At 46.0% G+C, this 24377-nt stretch overlaps 1 protein-coding gene across 1 annotated transcript in view; it reads right to left on the reverse strand.

The window, feature by feature from the left end:
• Window positions 1-24377, reverse strand: part of FBXO8 (F-box protein 8) — a 249186-nt gene that overhangs the window by 121768 nt on the left and 103041 nt on the right. Inside the window, exon 3 of the mRNA XM_078677080.1 lies at window positions 4652-4988. Within this exon, the coding sequence (XP_078533206.1) occupies window positions 4652-4980 (329 nt within the window). The 5' untranslated portion in view covers window positions 4981-4988. The remainder of the gene's footprint in view (window positions 1-4651; window positions 4989-24377) is intronic.

A 24377-nucleotide genomic window follows, 5' to 3' on the forward strand; every position in this document is an offset into this window, starting at 1 on the left:
ATAGTGCTAGGAAATGGCAAATTATGCACTAACTGATTCCACATAAAAGATTGATTATATATGAATTCTGAAATAAAGAAACAAAGTTTCAATAGATGTTAAAGTTACATCTCCAGCCTCCTACAACACATAAGTAACAGAATCTAAACATTACTGAAAGATCAGTTGAGGTTCTTTTAAAAAGGAAAACACATTATAGCACTACAAATATACCTTCATTATTCTTAAATGATGCATGAATATTTCTTGTCATTGTGATTTTCATTCACAATCAGACATACATATTGTATACACTATTATAGCCTTATAGCCCGCCGTAGAGGGCTATACCGGCTATTAAAGGCCCTCTCCAGCATTAAAGGCCCCGAGCCGAAGGCGAGGGCCTTTAACAAGGGAGAGGGACTTTAATAGCGGTATAGCCCATCTACGAAGGGCTATAAGGCTATTAGAACATTCTGCCACTAGAGGACAGAATGTTCTAACAAAAAAAACAAAGCCTTTTGGAAGCGTGAGGGGATTGGAATCCCCTCAGGCTCCCTGAAGCCTTTGTTCACAGCCAGAGCTGTGAGCAAAGAAACATTGGAATGTTGGAGCTCTGAATAAAGATTCTTTTATTCTCAGTTCAGTTTGTCATTGTTATGTTTCCAACATCCCATTTTCTATTCCCTCAAAATACTTTAAGAAAATTAATGCTATCCTTTCTACTTTCTTATGGGGTCATAAAAAGTCACGTATGTCCTTGACAAAACTTATGCGTCCTAAGACGGAGGGTGGAGTGAACTTTCCTAATTTTTGTCTATATCATAACTCCTTCCTGCTACACCAAGCATCCAGGTGAATTTTGGATCCTACCTCCTCGTCTCCTCTTTGGTTGGATCTTGAACGTTCTTTCATCTCTCCCTTCTCTTTTAAAGAATATCTTCTGTTCTCCCGAAAACCGCAACTTATATCTACCCCTATTCTCAAGCATACATCCAAAATTCTTCCGTGTTTACCTATCTCATCCTTTTTTGAGCAACCTATATGGAACAATACTGCTATCTTAATCAATAATAGAACTATCTTTTGGAAGGCATGGAGATCTCACGGTCTTATATGGGTTCATCAATTATATCATCAAGGTCAATTCCTTTACTTTTCCTCAGCTGTCTCTTCCTTTCATTTTCCTTCTTTTTTTCGTTCCAAATATACCTTGTTAATCACTGCACTTCAAGAGGCCCAGGCTACATACCTTACTTCTCCTTCTCTTGTTTCCTCAGAACCTTCCAGTATGCCTTTATTATATTCTCTACTCCTCAAAAGAGCTTCAGCTTCCAAAATCTATACCTATCTTTTAACCTCCTCCTTCTCTCGCATTAAAACTAAGACGGAGGAGAAATGGGAAGAGGATTTACGTGTCTCTTGGCCCATTGATATTTGGGATAAAATTTGGTTGAAGTTGCGCAAGTCATCTAGAGCTGCTAATGCGACTCAGACACTAATTTTTATTTACAATCGCCTATTACTATCACCACTCTCTCTCAGCAAACAGTTTCCTGGTTCCACAGATTCATGCTGGTCTTGCTCAGCGCCACATGCAGATCTTTTCCACATGATTTTTGATTGCCCCCTGGTCCATACTTTTTGGGTGCGGGTATGGTCCCAATTAAATCGAATATTTTCCTCCACACATCCTTTCTCTGTTTCACACATTTTCTTGGGGAGCGTTTCTCCTATCTGGAGTCACTGCATAATGCGTACAAAGATAACTGATTTATTGTTAGCAGTAGCATTCCAACAAATCACCAAAAACTGGAAAGATTTTACAAAAATTTCGTATCAGGCTTGGTGGTATGCTGTCTGCTACAATCATAGATTGGACACGACCTTTGTCTATCCACTGACTCTGGCTACAAAACGAAAGGAATTGTGGGATCCTGTTACTTCCCTGTTTAATGATAGTGCCAGTCGCTCTTTGCCTCTATCTCACCGACAGCAAGAAGTCCCTAAACCTCCGTAAATGCCTCTTCATTAATCCACATTGCTTCATATGTTTCATATTTCATATTCTACTTGTGTATTTTACAAATTGTATATTTCATATTACAGTTTTCAACTTCCTAAATAGTTTATGTGTATACATTTTCAGATGTTTCAGTCATGCTCACAGTCTACTGCCTAAAGTCAGCTGTTTTTTATTTTTTAATTTATTTTCCCCTTTTCTTTTTCTTTCTAACTCCTACTTTTATCCAGTCTTATGATTTTTGCTATTGTATTATTGCTTGATCTTATGTAACATCTTTATTGATTTATTGTGCTTATTTTGTTTCAACCTACTTTAATAACATTTCTGAACTTAAAAAAAAAAAGTACCTTTTACACAATTACGAACTAAATAAAAAGCACCCAGCGGATTAAATACTAGCAGTTCAAGCACACTGTTACATCTTGCATTATTAAGGGGTTGATGGGAATACTAGAAGTGTCCCCACTAGAGGTAAGGCTACCAGAGGCTAGAATGGGCACAAAAAGCAATATATTGCTGACATATACTACCTTAATGCTCCACACACAAAAGGAACTGGAAGGCATCAAAGCTAGATATAGAAAGTCATAGGCCCAAAAGACAAGCATTTGCAATGCAATCGGTCTCACATTTGGGCACTTATATGTATTTAGCTATGAAGCACATTAGCCTGGATGTTAAAACATCTATTGTCCTTTAACATGGAGGGAAAGTAAGCACCAAACTGTGTGACACACCAGGTATGGGAACACATGGAGAGAAATATTGCCTTTCAGCGGGAAATGGTGTAGTCCAAAGCTCGGTTTTTAATATAAAATCAGGGCTTCGGTGGTCAGATCACTGAAAATACAAGATTTGAAAAAAAATATTATTGTCTATGGGTGCTCGTAGAAGGCAATTTCTATGGACTGGAATCTAGAGAATGTTAAAGTGATTCTGGTATTTTACTGACCTTAGCTGGTCGTTTTCTATCAAGAAAGTTAAAGGCAGTGCCAGAAAATTTTAAAAAAGATAGTCGCTCAGCAGAACGCAATTCAGGTATTTAACTGACCTCTACTTGTCGTTTTCTATAACAGTTAAATAGAGGCAGTTGAACAAGCAGAAAGCAATTCTGGTATTTTACTGACCTCTACTGGTTGTTTTCTAGCAAGACAGTTAAATAGAGGCAGTTGAATAGAAAAAAAAAGCCCGTAAGCGGAAGCAGACAAGTTCTAGGGTTGATCTCCAGAGCCTACAAAGTACATACACATATAAGTATATAGTAAAGTATATACAAGAAGTCTTGAATGCTCAACCTAAAAATGGGTTATGGTAGGAAGCATGTGCATACACCCCAAGACTGATCAGCAAGATATAATTTTCCCATTTGAAAATTTTCCATAGAACGAAGGGATCAGCTTTGGATATTTGTGTGACCCAATACCAAAATGTGCCTATGAGGTTGTGGCCAAAAGAGTACTTTTTTCCCCAGTTGCTCGATTATTGAATAATACTGGAAGTAAGTTGGTAGGAAGCTGGAGGGGACACTGGGGTTCTCCCAGCAAAGAGAGGTACAGCACTATGATGTGGCATTACCACCAGAGATTGAGTTATCTACACACAAAATGGACTGGTGTATGGCACCGGACAAGGTGGAATGTAAAAGGTAGAGGCTGTCCGAATATATTTAACAAAACAAAAAAAAAAGGAGGGCCTGAGAGGAACATGATGGATTTGGTTAAGTGAGGAGAGCAAGTCAAGTAGAACCGGTAGCAACGTATCTGAAATCAAGCTATCCTGGCTGATGAAGAGTGAAACCCCATAACCGGTCCTAGGATACTGGTTTCCAGTCCAATGAGAACATTCTACTGCTGCATAAGACCGTGATCACGCTGCACACTTTCTGTATCTTAAAGGTCTGACAGACAGTGCTCCTCCCCCTCATCAATGCCAGAACACTGCGGTGCGGGATTTCTCGCAACAGGGAACGCAAAGCATGTAGCTCATTGATGTCAGCATCTGAAATATCAGTTAACCGACACATTTTGTTGTATTCTTTGGATATTGCCACAGCCACTCATCTTCATGACTACTCATGTCCCACCTAGATCATAAATCCTGTTGCCGAGCCCGATTGCTACATTTGCACCAGTGCAAGCTTTCTGGTTAAAATGTGATCAAATAACCGCACCATCTGAGCAAACACCGATTCCCTCTGACTGCTAGTTGGAATTAAACACTGCCAGTCACCCACACTACTTACAACACTGCCACCCTCGCATCACCAGTACAGCACCCAAAAGACTGACTGATTCCTTTCAGTTTCTAGTTGCTCCGGTCACTCGCTGAGCTGGGGACGTTGTGGTCTGTTTACATTGTGGCAAACAAGGTGTGCCAGCAGTGGCCAAACCTAAACAGCTTGCATATACAGCTTTCATTCCTGCCACTAGATGGCAGTGTAACCACAATTTGGGAATAGGAGCAGTACACCATGCGTTAGCTAATTTGCCAGTAGTAAACCTTGAACTAAAAGATGCGCTATGGCTAGAGGTCAAGTTACGCAACAAACAAACAAAAACCTCAAGCCGAGCGCTCAAAGGGAATCTGCATTCGGAGTGCATACACAGCAGTGAGTTCTTAGTAACATCTTATCAGGCAGAAACGTACCCTTGCCAGAGTAGTTCATCATTAGCCAGGTCTTGCCACACACACGAAGCCAAGCATAGGTCAGTTGCATTGAGATATGACAAGATGGAAAAGCTCAGCTCAGGGGGCAGCATCTCCAGGTTGATGAATCCTTGTTTTACTTTAGATTTTCGTGCTTTCAGCAGCTGGTATAGATCTATTCCATTGTGCACTTGTTTGCAGTGGTTCAGGTTACTCTCGTTGTTACTACTAAACCTCCGATCGTTCTCTGCATTAAAATATCCGGTATCCATGTAACCTTCCTGTTGTAGCTGATGGTTCCTTGCCACTCTCCACAACGCCTGACCCATGTGAGAGCCTGAGGAAAGATTTCAATTGAAAATTAAAAACGATCAAGGCAGAGGTTCTTTCAATAATTGTGGGCATGGAATTCAGTTTCATTTCAGTACTAGGCAAGGCCTGCAATAGAAGCGGCTAAAGAATCTGGAAACAACAAGGTATCACAAATTCAGGTAAGTGGTGGTAATAGCAAACACATAAAACCCAACGCAGTCCCTTGACTCTGCAAAGTCATCAGGTTATCAGGATAAGTGACCGAAGTTATTTATATCACGGTTCAAAGTATGCACATTTATCTCACGAATATTCATGCTAAATATCTTTAGAAACGTGTCACCAGTCACGTCCTCTAGGCCAAGAGGTAGCTATCTGCTCCACTAGAAGGGTGTGAATGAAGGAAAACAAAGTGTAAATTATGTTACAGCACTAAAATGTAAACCTGTATTTCCGATATCATACTCCCCCTTTTCAGCTCCATGTGTGCAGAATTATTTGACTAACACTAAATTCTAGACGACTGGGAAAGACTGGAAGGCAACCGAAAACCAAACCTCTTTTTGAACAATCGGCAGAAAGAATGAGTTACAATGCTGTTCATATTCTGGCAACAAACCAAATACATGACTTACTCTCAGCAAAAATGGGGATGTGGCATAAATCAAATGAACATAATAGATAAAAACCCAACAGTTTTTTTTTTACACTTTTAAGCTGTGTAATGCCAGATACTAAGCCATTACAGAATGTTCGAATGCAAAAGTTATCTGCATGGTAATGGATGTGTACCCCTGTTCTGAGTGGCCAACTGTCATGTTGTCTGGCTCCCTAATACTGATAATTGTTGCCAGAGGCAAACACAGATCATGCATGTGTACCAAGACATAGGCCTGTCTCACGGATTGTGGTCTTGTTGAACCGGGAGGGGCACCCACAGCGCCACCCTCATAGTGGTTGAAGGCAACTACCTTCACCAGGATTTAAACAGTACGAGTGCAGTCGTAATAGCATACCAGTTAGTGATAAGTAAGACTGAAAAGGTCTTTTTAGCTTACGCCTGCAGAGCCCTTGCGCTGTGCTTGTGAAACCTATTGTATGTAATATAAATCTAAAAAAGGGGCTTACATCCCGCTCTTACTTTTCATTAATGTATGTGCTTGCCACTTACTTTTCCTACGTTCCTATTGCTTGTATCATACTATTTCATATTGTTCCCGATGTGTTTCTCTTATCAGTGTCCCATGGCCCAAGTACTCCTTGTAATCTGCTTTTGTTGAACTTTCTTTAGGTTTTGAATGCACAGCACTTGCACTGTGCTTACGATTTTTAACATATGCACCGCATCAGTTCGGAACTCAGCTCACAGGAACGGATGTGGCTCTTGCCCAGGATAACAGCACATGAAGCTATTGCTTTTGGTGCTTTTCTCAACCAGATGTAGTAACCAGCGGCTGGCAGGACAAGAGAGCTGTAGCGCCTGTTACCAGAAGGAGATGCATCTCTTATTAATTTTATGTGACAGAAAGTAGAGGAGAAGAGGCACAGTTATAATGATTGAAATTGAAGCAGTGCAATGTAAGTTTTTATAGTGGGGTGTTTTCTTAGGATGAATATATACTCTGAGCGTAGCGTGCATCTTTATTGTTCTCTCCCTCATGTATTTATTTCCCAAACCCCTCCCGCTGTTTGTTCTTTTATTTTTGCAATTTAATTCAAACTCAACCAAAAGGTATTGGAGTGCTTTTGATGAGCTCTAGTTGCTTTACAGTAAAAGACAAACTTCCAGATCGGCCGCTCTAGCCCATGCACCATATAAGAAAGCTGACACTCCTTTGGAATGCACAATTAAAAGGCATTTCCTTTATGCGTTCCACAGCAGCGCGAGCCATCTTAAATGTTGCTCTGTGACTGCATTATTTAGGTCGAGCATAGGCAGCACTTACCGCTGTCTCTTCAGGATATGTTGCAATTCTTTTGTGGGGCAACAGCCAGTCCCTGCTTTTCATTTGTTAGTGTCAGTGTCCTTTACAATTCCTTGCTTGTAAATCGTTAATCTTGTCTCTTTGTGCCACCTTTTAATCAATTGTTGACCCCCATGGAAAATGGCCCCAGTAATCCACTTGCCTCATTTTAGCATCTGTAAATGGGACTACTTTTTTCCTTGTCTAAGCCCACCTCACAGAAGTGCTGGATGTTTTCAGTTGCTTATGTCAGGCAGTCACATATTTCCCCTTTTTGTTTAGAGTTCATCAGGGGAGTTGTTTTCTCAGAATGAAAACCCTTTGCCAGAGAGAATCATGATCACAGCTATTTACATTAATTTCCACTTGGGTGCTGCCAAACCTCACAGACAATTGTTATCTTACGATTTTTTGACTAATGAATGTTTGCCCAATTTAAGATGGAGGCAGCACTTCAAGCGCAAGGACATCAGTAACATCATGTGTCATGACGAGGCCATCCCTCCCGCATTCACCCTCTTGTGCTCCATTGCTGATTACTGCTGCTCCTGGACCCCAGCTTTTAGGACGCTATGCTTTAGAGATATACAAGCAGAGCAATGATAATAAAACAGGCTTCCATTGTATTAATTCAGATTTAACCGCATGCGTGCGGGCGGAATTCCGTTCGTACGCTGAGATTTTTAAAAGCGCACTTTACGTGACGAGCTGGGCTCGTCATCAGCGTGCGAAGAGGCTACCTCATGACGAGCCCAGCTCGTCATCAGCGTGGAAGGGGTTAACCACAGTAGCGGCCGGCACAGGTAAGCACGGTGAGCGAGGCAGGGCGTGGCATAGGGGGAATTCCGACAGATGATGGAGTAGTTATTTATTTATTTATTTATTATACCTATTCCATCATCTGTCCACTCCCCCCACCCATCCCGCCCCTTGTCCCGCCCCATCTCGCTTACCTGTGCCGGCTGCCGCTGTTTAACCAACCTTGTCAGCGAAGTGTTTTGGATCTAAACGGAATGGCAAGGCAATCTCAGAGCTGAGTACTTGCGGGCCACCAGAGATAAGGTCACTAATTCTGAAAGATCAAAAGGCACTCCCACAATGAAAATGCAAAATGTGTAAATGAAGTGGCTGTAATTCTTGTTAGGTTATTTTATGCATTGCAGGGAGCTTTACATTACTCCTTTCAGATTGACACAGCAACTAGTGATGAGACGTGTGATGTGATGAGATGACATCAACAGCACATCTCCATGGTAACATGGCTGGGCCCAATTGTGCTGGACTCTCCAGGGGGGAGGAAGCAGGGAAGCTCTCACGTTTGCCTAATAAAGGTATTTTAGTCAGGCTGTGAAGTGTAGGTTCTCTAAGATTAAGAAGTGTTGCAAACTTTGTTAAAGGTGCACATGCTCCATCGTCAAACATTGCACCTGCTGTTCTCAGACAGGGACATGGCCTTTTCACTAACAACAATGTTTGTTTTGAGAGGAAGTCTGCTGGCCAAATCAGTTAGTATTGGAGATATTCATTCTTATAAAGTAGTTCACTGATGTCCTCAAAATCCCTCGGTTAAAACAGAGGGATGGTTGCATGTCAGTTGAACACGTTTTACATTTTTCAGAGAACTGTGCTGTATAGTGCTGCTGTGATGTGAAGGCACAATTATTACGTTTATTATTTCAGTTCTATATAGCACACATTTTGGCCAAGGACTATACGGTGAATTACATGATGCATTACACTTTTTTTTAGGCACTGGAAGTTTAAGTGGTTCTCCCAGAATGACAGGGTATTGAGCAGAGGCCGGTATTTGAACCTGGTTTGGCAGCACTTGCTGCTAAGCTACAACTTCTCTTGAATAGGGAGCAAAGCGTGCAAGAATTTTGGAGGATTCCCTTTCTAAAGGTGGTTGCTGGCAACAAGCGTCAGCTGCAGACGGGTAACATGTTTGAATCCCAACAAGTCCACATCAGTCTTTTATCTTTGCTAAGCCGATATATACACCTTTGATTATGATTGTTCAGTGCAGTGTTTATTAATAGTTCATATTGGTTTTATGAATAAATGTGATGTGACCAATTCTACCATGGATCTTAGTAGTTTACATATTATGTAGTGGTGTGTACTATAGGATTTAGCAGTTCAAGGGGTGAATTGCTTTAATTTGTCTGCTCAAAGGTGCCTGTGCTGCTGGACTTGATCATTGGACAGTTATATTGCTTTGATCTGTGCTAAAGTGCATATGCTCTCTGTCTAGATTGTATTGGTGATAGATTATCCATGATTGGTATAGTCGATTTACTGGTAAGTGCCTAATAAAGTGCGCTATGTGTGCCCAGGACCCGTAAATCAAATACTTCTAGTGGGTCTGCAGCACTGGTTGTGCCACCCACATGAGTAGCCCTGTAAACATGTCTCAGGTCTGCCATTGCACTGTCTATAGGTGCAGTTTTAAACTGCCATGTCGACCTGGCAAGTGCACCCACTTGCCAGACCCTAACCCTTCCTTTTACTACTTGTAAGGCACCGCTGAGGTAGGCAAAAGGTACCCATCATGGACAAGGTGCAGTGTATGTGAAAGGTTGGACATCTACTGATGTATTTTTATGTCCCGATAGTGACATTCTGCAGATTTCCTTTTTTACTATTGCAATGACTAGCTCTCCCATAGGGTATCATTGAAGCTGCCTTGTAACATTTTACAAGTGTAACTTTCAATTGCAAACAGCTAGAGATTTGGAGTGTGGGCTCCCTGAGCTCAGAATTTAAAAACACCACCACTTTTAAAAAGGGGGCATTTTTTTTAACCACCCTATGCCTCTTCCCACCTGTGGAATGAACATCTGGTTTACACTGACAGGGGCCTGTTTATGAATTCACTCTAGAGAGTCACACAAAGAGTGCCTTGCATATCCTGATGACCCATCACCGGGCTGATGAGTCTTCCTGGAGGTAGGAGGTGCTGTCACCTGCAGTTGAATAGGGCTGTGCCTGTCTTCTCGCAATGCTGTCTCCAAACCCTGGAGTGTGTTTGGAGCCAAGTCCAGGCTAGACAGGAACTTGTAAACTACAAAGACTTCAAAGGCTAAAAGGGGTAGAAGTATTTGTAGTGTTTTCACTGTGTGTGATGCACAAATGCTTTACACATTGTCTCTGAGATAAGCCTGACTACTCGTGGCAATAGACCAAGGGAGTGAGCAGGGGTTATCTGGGTGTGTAAATCCTTTACCCTGACTAGAAGGAAGGGTACCTACTTGGACAGGGCGCATACCACTGCCAACTATAGACCCCCCCATTTCTAACACTGCCCATCTCCTAACATTGATAAACTTCAGAGCCGCTCTAATTTTCTTTGATACTATTCGTCATGGCATGCGGGCGTCATGCCCTCTTTCTTGTGTTTGGCCTTCCCATAGCGCATGGACCAAGTACATGTCTCCTTACACTGCTCCCGGTTTGCAAAGCTATTTTTTTTTCTTTCTTTTCAAGCACTCCATAGGAGTACTTGTGTTTTCAGGCTATCTCCCTTATATCCATAGACACATACCACTAGAACGAATGCACTTATATGTAAACAAATGCATTTCTTAAAAACTTGTCAAAACACAATGTTCGTTTTTTTTGTTTCACGGTCTTCTGTGACCTCCCTTGTGTCCAACAAGCTTCTCCTTCATATCCCTACACTCCTTCCTTAAGTCCTTTTAACCTCCATTCAGGGCTTTTTATTTAATTATTTTTTGGCGCTTTCATGTAACGCAAACTCAACCCCAAGGCGCTGGAGTGCCTTACATGAGCACCACTTACATTAGACAGGGACACTGAATTATTGTTTTTATTATTTTATTGGGAGATTAAATGTTTTGCCCAGAAACACAGGATGTTGAGCAGACGCCGAGAGACTAAAACCAATTCCCCAGTAGCAAGGTCGGCATCTCTGACCTTAGTACTACATAATTTCACTGTTTTACTTGAAGCCATGTTTGACAGTGGCCCGCACTGCTATATAACACGTCTAAAAAACAATGAGAAAGCCAATAGATCTTGCACAGGCAAAATCTATTGCCTTTGCCAATGCTCGTTTAACTGTATTACTAGCATTAGGTCTACAGGCTCACTCGCCTTTTTAAAGTTCCGCTGCTGTGTGATTAACTCACCCTTGGCCCCTTTTTAATCTCGCCAGGAAATTTAGCACAGAACGTTTTAAAAATCGTACTTTGGGGGCTTTTCATTTTAGAACTAAGTGGGAATTTAATTGAGGCATTCTAACACCCTACACACGCTCTCTTTCCTTGCTACCACCGATTTAGACCATTTCAGGCGTCTGGCGGCGGTGGCCGTCATCTTGGGAGTAGCGGGGTCAGCGCTCTAGTCGCGCCGGACTCCCGCCCTCCCAGGATATTTAAAGAAGGTACTTTGGTGGCCGCACTGCCTTAGAAGCTCTCCCCAGTGATTGCTGCAGGGGCTGCGAGCTCATCGCTTGTCACCAGTATATTAGGACACAGAATCAGTATTTTAGAACCTTTTTAATCTCGCCAGGAAATTTAGCGCAGAACGTTTTAAAAATCGTACTTTGGGGGCTTTTCATTTTAGAACTAAGTGGGAATTTAATTGAGGCATTCTAACACCCTACACACGCTCTCTTTCCTTGCTACCACCGATTTAGACCATTTCAGGCGTCTGGCGGCGGTGGGCGTCATCTTGGGAGTAGCGGGGTCAGCGCTCTAGTCGCGCCGGACTCCCACCCTCCTCACCCTATAACATGTGTGTCATGGCCAGACTGTGCAGCGGGCTGGCGCAGCGGGCGCGCCGGGCGCGCGCCGAAGCCGCGCCTAAGCCAAGCTCGTCTGCGCCCGTCCGAGCCTTGACCGAGCCCAGGGCCACCCCCCCTGCACCTTTTTCAAGGTTGGTTTATTCATTTCATGATTTATATTCCTTAAACAACACCTTACATAAGGCACATGCCCCACCGGCGTGCATATACGCTGATCCTATCGGAGGTCCGTTTACTTGTACTTTATGCAAAAATGCCACTCAGGACATACCGACTCCTCACAAACTAATACAGGCAGCACTCGTGAATGTGCGTTCGCTTCCATGCCATAAAATCGATATATTAGAGCTGCTTCACAGTCATGCTATCGACCTCCTGTTTCTGACAGAAACGTGGGGAGACGACGCATCAGGACCAGACTTTAAAGCGGCCATGCCAGAAGACTACTGTGTCCATAGGCAGGATCGTACAGCAAAAAAAAAAAAAAAAGGTGGAGGTATCGCTATAATATATCGCAACAGCTTGCGAGTTAAAGCTATCGACCTAAAACATGCGAGTTGTGAGGCCTTGGCCTTCACTGTCACGCTCACCACCAATCAAACATTTACAGGTACTCTCTTATATCGACCTCCAGGCTCTCGCAACGTATTTCTGTCTCAAATTCATCAATTGAGTGAACTAGTTGCTGAGCACAAACATTTTACCATATTAGGTGATTTCAACTTTCATTTAGAATCATTGACGGATAAAGACACGGCTCAGCTTATTACGGATCTGTCTGCGGTAGAACTTGGACAACTGATAATGGCTCCAACACACGAGGCTGGACACACGCTTGAGGGTATTTTTACTAACAACCCTCATATCATTGTGAACAAAATACTACCCCTTACATGGTCTGACCATTCCGCTATCTTATTTGACATTAAGATCAAAATAACGGTATGTAAAGATACATCATACAATCCTTATCAAACTACCAGAGACTGGAGAAACATAGATTATATTCATCTAGATCAGATTCTCACTGATGCTTTCACGGATATAGATAGGGAAATGGACCCAAACATTGCTGCCACTACATATACTTCCATTCTGGAAGGGGCTTTTCATACACTGGCTCCCCCCAGAACATCCAAACGTAACAGAAAATCTCCATCGGCCCCTTGGTTCACCGAACAACTTAGGTTACAACGTCAATACTGTCGTAACCTAGAACGTCACTGGCGCAAATTCTATAACCCAGCAGATAAAACAACATATAAAGCTGCACTCCTTGACTATAAGAAGAAAATAGTCATAGGAAAAAAATCTATTATACCACCCAAATAAACGAGGCGAAATGCAGCACGAAAAAACTGTTTGAAGTAGTTAACCATCTCGCAGAACCTACAAAACCACCCATTGAATCCTCACAAACTCTATGCAACACATTAGCTGAGTTTTTCTCTGATAAGGTCACATCCATATTTAAGGACTTCACCCTTAACCCCAATGGCATTTCATCCACGAACACGCAAACAAATCTGAACTCATTAACCTTTACAGAATTCACCAAGGTACTTCCACAACGCATTCATAAGCTTATCTCGGAAATCAAATCGGGCTCCCCTATGGACCCTTGCCACCCCTCCATACTACACACGGTCCCAGTCACCATTACTTTACCTCTGACAAACATTTGTAACATCATGTTTTCAACTGGGTTATATCCCAACATCTGGAAAAACACCATAATTAAACCGCTTCTAAAAAAACCATCGCTTGATCCATCTATTTCCTCCAGCTACCGTCCTATTGCATCACTGCCATTTCCAGATAAGATTTTTGAATCTGTCATGAACGAACAACTGTCTGACTACATTCAAATTAATGACCTATTAGATGACACACAGTTCGGTTTCCGACAAGGTCATGGGACAGAAACTGCTCTGATCAAGGCCGCTGACGAAATAAGAACAATAATGGACAACGATGGACAGGCTGTTTTGATTCTGCTGGACTTATCGGCGGCTTTCGACACGGTCGATCACTCTACTCTGATCGGCCGTGTCGAGGCCATCGGTATCAAACACAAGGCCAGGGATCTCATTGCATCCTTCTTGGCCGATCGCAAACAGGCAGTTAAGCTGGGCTCATTCACCTCTCCGACGTTCATTCTCCCCTGCGGTGTCCCACAAGGTTCCTCGCTAAGTCCGACCCTCTTTAATATCTATGTTTCGGACTTAGCGAGGGTAATAAAAGCATATAACATCAACCTAACTACATATGCTGACGACACCCAGTTGGTACTATCCATACATAAAAACGGTTCCACCATAGCGGCAAATTTTAAGGATGGCATGCGGGCCATCAGCAGTTGGATGGCATCTAATTGTCTTAAACTGAACTCTTCAAAGACCGAGGTGATGTTGTTCGGTAAGGTTCAGCCTGTTTGGTCTCCCTTGTGGTGGCCGGAGGAAATGGGTACTCCACCTGAACCGGTCAGCAAAGTCAGAAATTTAGGAGTAATATTTGATGATAAACTCCTTTTTCATCACCATGTGAACTCTGTAGTTTCATCATCATTTAACATTTTGCGTAAAATTAAGAAACTTCTGCCATACCTTTCCACCACTATAGGCAAAACCCTAATTTCAACATTGGTGTTTTCTCGCACTGACTATTGTAATGCCCTTTTCCTCAATGCGCAAGAGAAGGTTATTTCCAAACTTCAAATGATTCAGAACGCCTCAGCTAGAGTTCTACTGGGCATTCCAAAATTTACCTCTGTTTCCAATTACCGGGCTCAACTGCACTGGCTTCCGGTTAGGAGTCGTACTAAGTTCGAGTCCTTATGCATTGTGTATAAGGCAGTAAATAACATAGGACCCAAATTTCTTAGAAACTCCCTCAAGCCTCTACCAGCCCCTAGAACGTTACGTTCTAACACTGCTCACCTGATTCAAATCCCCAGAACTAGGAAAGTTAACTGGGGAGACAGACGCTTTACTATTGCAGCTGCAAAACTATGGAACTCTCTTCCTCTTAACATAAAATCTAGTCCTACATTGATCATTTTTAGAAAGCAACTAAAGACATGGTTGTTTTCTCAATGACTTAATCAGCATCAGCAAACACAAAAATACTGCACTGGATCTCTAAGATACTGACACTAGACCAGCTCATAGCGCCGAGACACCCATGGGTATTTGCAGCGCTTTAAAAATTGCATAAATAAATAAATAAATAAATAAATAATACATCAGTTGATGTGAAGTTCTGCGCAATGCAGGGGAGGTGACTGCACTGGTTGTATGTGTGCCTGAGAATGGTACAGTACAGGGATTAAGCAGTTCTGTGCAGTGCCTGCATGGTGAGTGCATGTACCTGGTGTATGCATTTCTGTGAGAAGTACCTTAAATGAGATATGTAGTGCAGTGCAGTGCAGTGAGTGCATCTTGACTGCCTGTACAGGGTGTATATGTACATGTGCTATGTACAATACAAGAAGAGTGTAGTGTAGTGCAGTGCAGTGCAGTGCATGCAATGTGAATGTGTGTGCTGGCTGAATGTGTGCCTGCAAGTGCCACATTACACAAAGGCTACAGGACTAAACAGTGCATGCAGAGTGAATGTGTGTGCTGAATCTATGTATACCTGGGGTGGCACAATACATAGAGGTAACAGTACTGGACAGTGTCTGGGCTGTGTGCATACACTGAGTTCAGGTGTGCCTTAAATGGCACATTATATGGGAGGACCCTGGGTTCCATATTGGGAAGGCCAGGCGAAGACATGCAGAGGTAGAGGAATCCCCCTATACAGATTTGTGTATTGCTGCATTCCTGTGAGCTGAGTGTGACATATTGCAGGGTAAAGGGCAGGTAGGATAGGAGAGGAGAGGAGAGAGAGACTCTCCTTATACACTTCAAGGGGTGCTCTTTAATTCAGATAGGGATCACAAGGAAAGGGCCTGGACACACCCCAGGAAGGGTTTCCATCACCGATCGCACAGGAAGTTTCATCACTGACTTTCCCATCATCCATATGGACAAGAAGTGATATTACTGGTGTTAGACCTGGCTTCCTTGTCATGGTTTTCCCAGACTTTTTGATTCTACCTCCTGTGTTTTTGATGCTGTGCTGGATTTCGTTTTTGCTGGCTTAGATGCTTTGGGCACTTTGCCACTGCTGATCAGTGTCAAAGTGCAAGTGCTCCCTGTGTAAATTGTGAATGTGACTGGTTCTCCCGTATTGGCAAATTTGATTTACTGGTAGGTCCCTGGTAAAGTGCACTAAGTGTGCCAGGGCTAGAAAATCAAATACTACTAGTGGGCCTGCAGCACTGATTTTGCCACCCATATGAGTAGCCCTGAAAAGATGTCTCAGGACTGCCACCGCGGTGCCTGTGTGCCATGTTGACTTGCAAGTGCCCTCACTTGCCAGGCACTAACCTTCCCTTTTCTTACACATAGGACACCCCTATGGTAGGCCCGAGGTACCTCCCCTGGGCAGGGTGAAGTGTATGTGAAAGGTAGGACATGTATATGTGTGTATATGTGTGTAACGTGTCCCGAGAGTGAATTACCGCCAATTTAGTTTTTCACTGTTGCAAGGCTACCTGTTTTCATAGGACAGAATGGGGAGTTTGTTTATAATTTCTTATAAACATAACTGCCCCTAGGAAACAGGTAGGAAAATATTGTTTAGTATGCCTGAGCTTAGAATGTTAGAATGTTAGAATGTTAAGATGCATCTTTTAGTAAGGGTAATATTTACATTCTGTGTTTGAAAATACCACTTTTAGAAAGTAGGTATTTTCTTGTTCAACCATCCAGTGCGTTGGGGAGGACCCGTGGCTCCAGAGAGCCTGATGAGTCAGGGCTTGGCTGAACAGACCTGGGCTGCATTTAGAGTAGAGGAGAAGATTTCCTTTCACCTGAATGGGCCTGGTCTTCCTTCCACAATGCTGTCTCCATCTCCTGACAGGAAGCTGCACCAGAGAAAACAGAACTGGTTTGGGCTGGGTACACATCTTCTCTGCCACCAGAGAACAAAGGATTTTGTAGTATAAATATTGGGGCCCAAACCCCAGAACTTTAGATCATTCCTGGTATTCAAGCGGGCCCTTTGCCAAGGAGAAGAACTGGAGAAACTGAGGAGAGGTACTGCCCTTGCTGTGTGTCTTGGGTTGGCCTACAGGTGCGGTTTCTGCCAAGGAAAGGAGAAGGACATTGCTGTGTGCTGTGCCCCCTGCTTGAAGAAGATCTCCAAGGGCCTGTGTGTGCTGGCCTCCTGTTCTGAAGTCTCAGGGACACAAAGGCTTCACCCCAGCTCCCCTGAACTCTGCTGTTGTGAGTTCCGACCTGCCTAGAGGTGCCTGGGCTAGTTTTGGACCCTTGGCGGGTAATGCTGCTGTTTGGGAGCTGGAAGAAAGAAGAAACGCGAAGAACTGCTAAAATCGACGAATCCCACTTCTTGCAGCACTTTTCTCAACGCATCTCCACGGCGCGGGAAGGATTTCCATGCATCACCTTGATACTGCGAAAACCATCACAGCGCCTAACGCCGCTGCAAGAATGGACGCATTGAGGGATCGCGGCTGAAGAGGCCCAATGCAGTGCCGCTCGATACCGCCACAACGATCGCCGACGCAACCCAGATTTCCATGCATCGTACCTCTGCCGCCCGTTTTCCCAACGCATCGCCTGCGAACCGGAACCAACACGAACAATCAACGCATTACTCCCCATACAGGCCGGAACCAACGCAACGCATCTTTAGCAGGCCGCAGAACTGTCGCAGCACCTTTCCAAGGTCTCAGGAGTGTTGCAACCCTTTATTTTCCGAATTTGCGGCTGTTTGGCTTGGGAAATTTTCACGCATCTTCAGGTACTTTCGTGAAAAGTCAAGCATCCATAGTTTTCTATGGCACAAGTTCCTGAAACTTTTTTAAAGTCATATTTTTAACTGTGTATGTTGGATTTTTGTCGTTTTGGTCTTGTGTAGTTTAGATAAAGATACTTTATTTTTCTAAACTGGTGTGGTGTCCGTTTGTGGTGTTTTTACTGTGTTACTGTGAGTGTTGGCACAAAAACATGACTCATTGCCTTTGGGATAATCTTGTCTGCTCGTGCCAAGCTACCAAGGGGGTGAGCAGGGGTTATCTGAAGTGTTTCCCCCTTACCCAGACTAGAAGCAAGGGTCCCTGTTTGAACATACCTACCTCTGCCAACAAGAGACCCCCCCATTTCTAACATTGGTGGTCAGTAGTGAGGATTTGAACCTGTATTTGTACTTGACCCACAGTTATTAGTGTACACCACTAGTTTAGTGCAAACCACTATGCAACCACATACTGTGTTTTGTTTTTGGTTCCTTTTTTGAGTGACCCTTCAAGTATCCACGGATCATGTCTCAGAAGGGTAAACTAGCAAGTGAGATGGCAGAACTGGAGTTTGATATTAAGGTTTTGCATACCTAGAGTAGATAAGCTCAAGGAATTTTGCAAATATTTTGGATGCCCCACGAAGAGTAGCTCCAGGAAGGAGGAGCTACAGAAGGCCTTAAGGGCCTGGTGGGGGCCGAAGAGGCTGGGGAGACAGAGGGTGCAGAGGTGGATGAGGATGCACAAAAGGATGGTTTCAGGTCACAGGATTTGTCTGTGTCAAGAGCAGCCTTCAGGGCTGGCAGCAACCATTCCGCTAGGAGCTTTTCCCCAGAGGAGCTGGAGGAAAACCAAAGGGTCATAAATCATGAAGTTCAGCTCTTAAGCTTAAAGATGAAGCAATTGGAACTGGAGAACCAAAAGGCTGCCAAGATGGCAGGGGAGAGAAAGAACGCTCTCGCTTTGGAGGAAACTAAATTGATTTTGGCTCAGGAGTTGAGCATGAGGGTACTGGACATTAAGGCCAAGCAAGTGGAGTCCAGTTCAAATGGTGACAGCGTACAACCAGTGCAAGGGGGTACGTTTTACATACCCAAGGACCTAGTGCAGAATTACCAGAGGGGTGAAGATATTTATGCATGGTTTACGGCGTATGAGATAGCCTTGAGAATGAATGAAGTTCCGGAGAAGAATTGGGGGGCAGGCCTGTGGAAACACTGAGGCCTCTTGGAGGGACACCCTACCACCTTTGGAGCAGTCGGGTAACCCGACCTATCCCCATATGAAGACGGATTTAGGCCTCAGGTATGGGCACACACTAGAGCAGTACAGAGAGAAGTTCAGGAACTTTAAGAAGCTTGATTCTCATAATTGGGTTGAATTTGTTAACATGTATAACCGTGCACTGGAAGGTTGGGTAAAGGGCAGCAAGATAACAGATTACCAGGGGTTGTAGAACTTAATTGGTTGAGAGCACTTGAGTAGTCTGTGTGTTCCAGAGCTGCGCCAGATCTATTGGATAGTAAGCTAACTGACCCCAGGGAGCTTGCTAAGGAGGCAGACGGCTGGACTAGCACCAGGGTCCAAAAGGAGATTGTGGGTAACCCGCCATGGGTGGGGAGTGTCCCCAGCAGAAGAGTGGGGGGGACAAAGGTAACCAAAAGGAGTTCTCAAAGGGCCTCAAAACAGTTCCCAGGGTAAGGAATCCCACCCCCAAGTCTAAAGCGTCCTGCGACTTGACCACCTCAAGTCGCACTTTGAGAGGCCTGAAGTGACAATGCTCCTGGCTACATATGATGGAATGGAAGTGGAGAGTGAGCCTCTTCCTGACCTCCTGTCAGCCAAGGAACATGGGTCAGTGGATGGAGTGAACTGCTCTCCCACCCTGACCCCAGAGCAGCAAAGGGACTGTCGCCGGGTGCTGGGACAGTTCACCTTCCCTGTTCTCCCTGACACCAGGAGTCACCAATTGGTGCGTCCATGATGTGGACACTGAAGACAGTCTACCTGTGAAGCAGTAATTTTACAGGGTAGCTGACAAAGTCAGGGCCAGCATCAAGGAAGAAGTCTCTAAGATGTTGGCGTTCGGGGTGATAGAGTCCTCAAGCAGACCCTGGGTTAGCCCAGTGGTCTTAGTGCTAAAGGCTGCTGAACCCGGTGCCACTGCAGAACTTCGATCTGTGTGGACTACCTTGGGCTCAATGCAGTCACCAAGACTGACGTGCACCCCATCCCCCGAGCTGATGAGCTCGTTGATCGGTTAGGAGCTGCCCAGTACCTCAGTACATTTGATCTAATGTCTGGGTACTGGCAGAATGCCTTAACCGATGGGGACAAAGAGAGGTCAGCGTTTTCAACACCAGAGTGGCACTACCAGTTCCAGGTTATGCCCTATGGGTTGAAGGACGCCCCTGCCACCTTCCAGAGACTGGTCAACCAGGTACTGTCTGGGCTGGAGGATTCAGCACCGCTTACATGGATGACATTTTTGTATTCAGCTCAAGTTAGGAAGAACATTTGCATCACCTCTGTGAAGTGTTAACAGCTCTGGAAAAGGGCAGGCCTCACTATCGAGGCTAGTAAGTTCCAGATAGGGCAGGGGTTTGTAGTGTACTTGGGACTCTAGGTAGGGAGCATCCAGGTGGCACCCCTCAAGCAAACATTGACACCATTCTGGCAAGGGAGCCCCCACGACCCAGACAGAGGTGAGAGCCTTCCTAGGCCTCACCAGGTACTACAGACGGTTTGCCAAAGGGTATGGCACCATTGTTGCCCCCTTGACAGAGCTTACTTCAAGGAAGCAGCCCAGGAAGGTGATCTGGACTGATGCCTGCCAGACTGCTTTTGATGCCTTGAAATCTGTCATGTGCACGCACCCGTGCTCAAGGGACCGGACTTCTCCAAAGAATTTATTGTGCAGACAGATGCTTCAGAACATGATGTGGGAGCAGTACAGTACTCTAACAATTAAATGACGGGGACTTGGACCAACCTGTAGCTTTCATCAGTAGGAGGCTACTTCCCAGGGAACAGAGGTGGAGTGCAACTGAAAGGGAAGCTTTTGCTGTGGTCTGGGCACTGAAGAATCTAAGGCCCTACTTGTTTGGGACTCACTTCAGTGCACAGGTACATCGATGGGATTTTCGGGAGCACTGGCATACGCCAATATCATTATGGCTAAATTTGAAAATTACCATATACTTCACAACCCAGAATGGACCACAGGTATCGCGCAGTATACATGGTACATAGACAATATCTTCTTACTGTGGACAGAATCACAACAACTACAAAAACTCATTGACCAGCTTAACACTCGAGACCCCAGAATCAAGTTTACTAACACAATCAGTCATACACAAATCAACTACTTGGATGTTCTAATAAAAAGAGACATGGATAAGAGGGGTTTTCAAACTGAAGTTTACATCAAACCTACGGACAGAAACAGTTCACTATACGTTACCAGCTTTCATCCACGAAGTTTAATACACAATTTGCCCTATTCTCAATTCATCAGAATCAAAAGAATTTGCTCAGATCCAATAACCGCGACAGCTAAATCATTAGAATTTAAACAAAGGTTCATCGAAAGGGGTTACCCAGAAGAAATCGGGCAAAAGAATTTGGACAGAATGGCGGACAAAGATCGATCGTCATTATTGATAAAACCCAAATCAACTAAATCCAAAACCCCGACATAGGTATCGAAATATTCCACAAGCTCCAATCAATCAATCAATCAATCATAGCATTTGTATAGCGCACTACTCACTCGGGAGGGTCTCAAGGCGCTTGGGGGAAGGGGGCAGCTACTGCTAGAACAGCCAGGTCTTGAATTGTCTCCTGAAGGCGAGATGGTCTTGGGTCAGCTGAAGGTGGATGGGGAGGGAGTTCCATGTCTTGGCCGCCAGGTAGGATAAGGATCTTCCTCCGGCGGTGGCTCTTCGGATGCGTGGTACGGTGGTGAGGGCGAGGCTAGTGGATCGTAGCTGGCGGGTGGGCGTGTAGAAGGTCAGGCGGTCGTTGAGGTACTTGGGGCCCAGGTCGTGGAGAGACTTGTGTGCGTGGGTGAGGAGCCTGAACGTGATCCTCTTGTTGACGGGGAGCCAGTGCAGGTCCCTCAGGTGGCCGGAGATGTGGCTGCGTCGGGGGATGTTCAGGATGAGTCGGGCGGAAGCGTTCTGGATGCGCTGGAGTCTTTTCTGTAGCTTGGCTGTGGTGCCGGCGTAGAGGGTGTTTCCGTAGTCCAGTCGGCTGGTGACGAGTGCCTGGGTGACCGTCTTCCTGGTTTCGGTCGGGATCCATCGGAAGATCTTGCGGAGCATGCGTAGGGTGTGCAAGCATGATGAGGAGACGGCGTTGACTTGTCTGGTCATCGAGAGAGAGGAGTCCAGGATGAAGCCCAGGTTGCGTGCGTGGTCTGTCGGCTTGGTAGTGTTGCCCAGGGCGGGGGGCCACCAGGAGTCGTCCCAGGCGGAGGGTGATGATCCCAGGATGAGGATTTCCGTCTTGTCTGAGTTCAGTTTCAGGCGGCTGTTCTTCATCCACTCGGCGACGTCTTTCATCCCTTCGTGTAGGCTGGTTCTGGCGGTGTCGGGGTCTCTGGTGAGGGAGAGGATCAGCTGGGTGTCGTCGGCGTAGGAGATGATGTTGAGGTTGTGTTGGCGTGCGATGGCTGCAAGAGGTCTCATGTAGACGTTGAAGAGGGTGGGGCTGAGTGATGATCCTTGCGGTACGCCGCAGATGACTTCGGTGGCCTCGATCGAAACGGGGGGAGGCGGACTCTCAGTGTTCTTCCGGCGAGGAACGAGATGATCCACTCCAGTGCCTTCTCTTGGATGCCGGAGTTGCTGAGGCGTTGAACTAGGGTGCGGTGGCAGACAGTGACGAACGCTGCAGAGAGGTCCAGGAGGATGAGTGCTGCTGTTTCTCCGTTGTCGAGCAGGGCTCGGATGTCGTCGGTGGCTGCGATGAGGGCGGTCTCGGTGCTGTGGTTGGCTCTGAAACCGGACTGCGAGGGGTCGAGGGATCCGTTCGTCTCGAGGAAGGCGGCAAGCTGTCTGTTGACGATCTTCTCGATGACTTTAGCAGGAAAAGGGAGGAGCAAGATGGGGCGGAAGTTATTGAGGTCGGTGGGGTCCGATGTTGGTTTCTTCAAGAGGGCGCTGAGCTCGGCGTGCTTCCAGCTCTCCGGGAAGGTGGCGGTGTTGAAGGAGGTGTTGATGATGTTCCGGAGTTGGGGTGCGATGGTGGATTCGGCCTTGTTGAAGACGTGGTGGGGGCAGGGGTCGGTTGGTGATCCGGAGTGGATGGTGTTCATTGTGCAGGCTGTGTCTTCGGTGGTCACCGTGGTCCAGGTGCGGAGGGTGGCAGTGGGGGGCGTTGGTTCGACGGTTGGGTGAGTGGATGGCGCGCCGAAGCTGTTGTGGATGTCTGCGATCTTGCGGTGGAAGAACGAGGCGAGGGAGTCACAGAGGTCATGTGAAGGAGTGATGTCGTTGTTGCCGGTGCTGGGGTTGGAGAACTCCTTGACGATGCTGAAGAGTTCCTTGCTGTCGTGGGCGTTGTTGTCCAGTCGTTCCTTCAGTGATTTCTTTTTGGTGGTGCGCATAAGCTGGTGGTGCTTGCGGGTGGCGTGTTTGAGGGCAGTCATGTTGTCTGTGGTCTGGTCCCGGAGCCAGGCTCTCGAGGGTGCGGCAGTTCTTGTTGGAGTCCTTGAGTTCTTCGGTGAACCAGGAGGCCTTTTTGCTTCTGGGTCTGCTGGGAGGGTTCTTCAGTGGTGCGAGGTCGTCGGCGCTGGCGGCCAGCCACTGCGTGAAGTTGCGGGCTGCTTCGTTGGGGTCCGTTGTGCTGGCGGGTGGGTTCTGGCTGAGGGAGGTGGTGAGCTGGTCGGCGGTGATCTTGCTCCAGCTTCTGTGAGGGGCCTGTTGCGGGTGGTGATGGGACGTGGTTCTTCTGAAGCTGAAGTGGACGCAGCTGTGGTCAGTCCAGTGGAGTCCGGTGGAGTGGCTGAAGGTGATGTGCTTGCTGGATGAGAAGACGGGATCAAGCGTGTAGCCGGCGAGGTGGGTGGGCGTGTTGACCAGTTGCTTGAGTCCGAGGTTGGCGAGGTTGTCCAGCAGGGCGGTGGTGTTGCGGTCCTTGTTGTTCTCCAGGTGGAAGTTGAGGTCCCCTAGGAGGATGTTGTCGGCGGAGGGGAGGGCGTGCGGGCTGATGAAGTCCGTGATGTCTTCGCTGAATTGTGTGCGTGGTCCCGGGGGTCTGTAGATGAGGGTGCTTCTGAGGGTCGTCTTTGGGTCTGTGTGTATCTGGAAGTGGAGGTGCTCGGCGGCTGCGAAGGTGTCGTTGGAGTCGGTCGTGTTGCGGATGGTGTTCTTGTGGACGATGGCGATGCCTCCTCCAGTCTGGTTGACGCGGTCCCTTCTGATGATCTTGTACCCGTCCGGGATGGCGATGTCGGGGGCTGAGGAGGCGTTCATCCAGGTTTCCGTGAGGAAGGAGGCGTCTGGTGATGTTGTGTCGAGGAGGTTCCAGAGTTCCACGGCGAGTCTGTGGACGGAGCGGGTGTTGAGTAGGATGCACTTCAGGTGGTTGCTGCTTGTGCTCGGCTTGGGGGGTGCGGTGCAGGTCCGGGTGCAGGAGAACTTGCAGGATTGGCAGGTGAAGGGTCCGTGGGTGCGTTTCGGGGTGGCCCGGCAGCAAGCGGGGTTCCGGCCGGCATTGAGTGCGTTGAGGGCGTCGTCGTCGTCGTAGGTCCGTCGGATCGTCTTGCATCGGCGGGGGCCAGGGGTCCTGGCACTGGGCGCGGTC

This window comes from Lissotriton helveticus, chromosome 2_1, assembly GCF_964261635.1.
Source record: "Lissotriton helveticus chromosome 2_1, aLisHel1.1, whole genome shotgun sequence".
Lineage (NCBI taxonomy): Eukaryota > Metazoa > Chordata > Amphibia > Caudata > Salamandridae > Lissotriton > Lissotriton helveticus.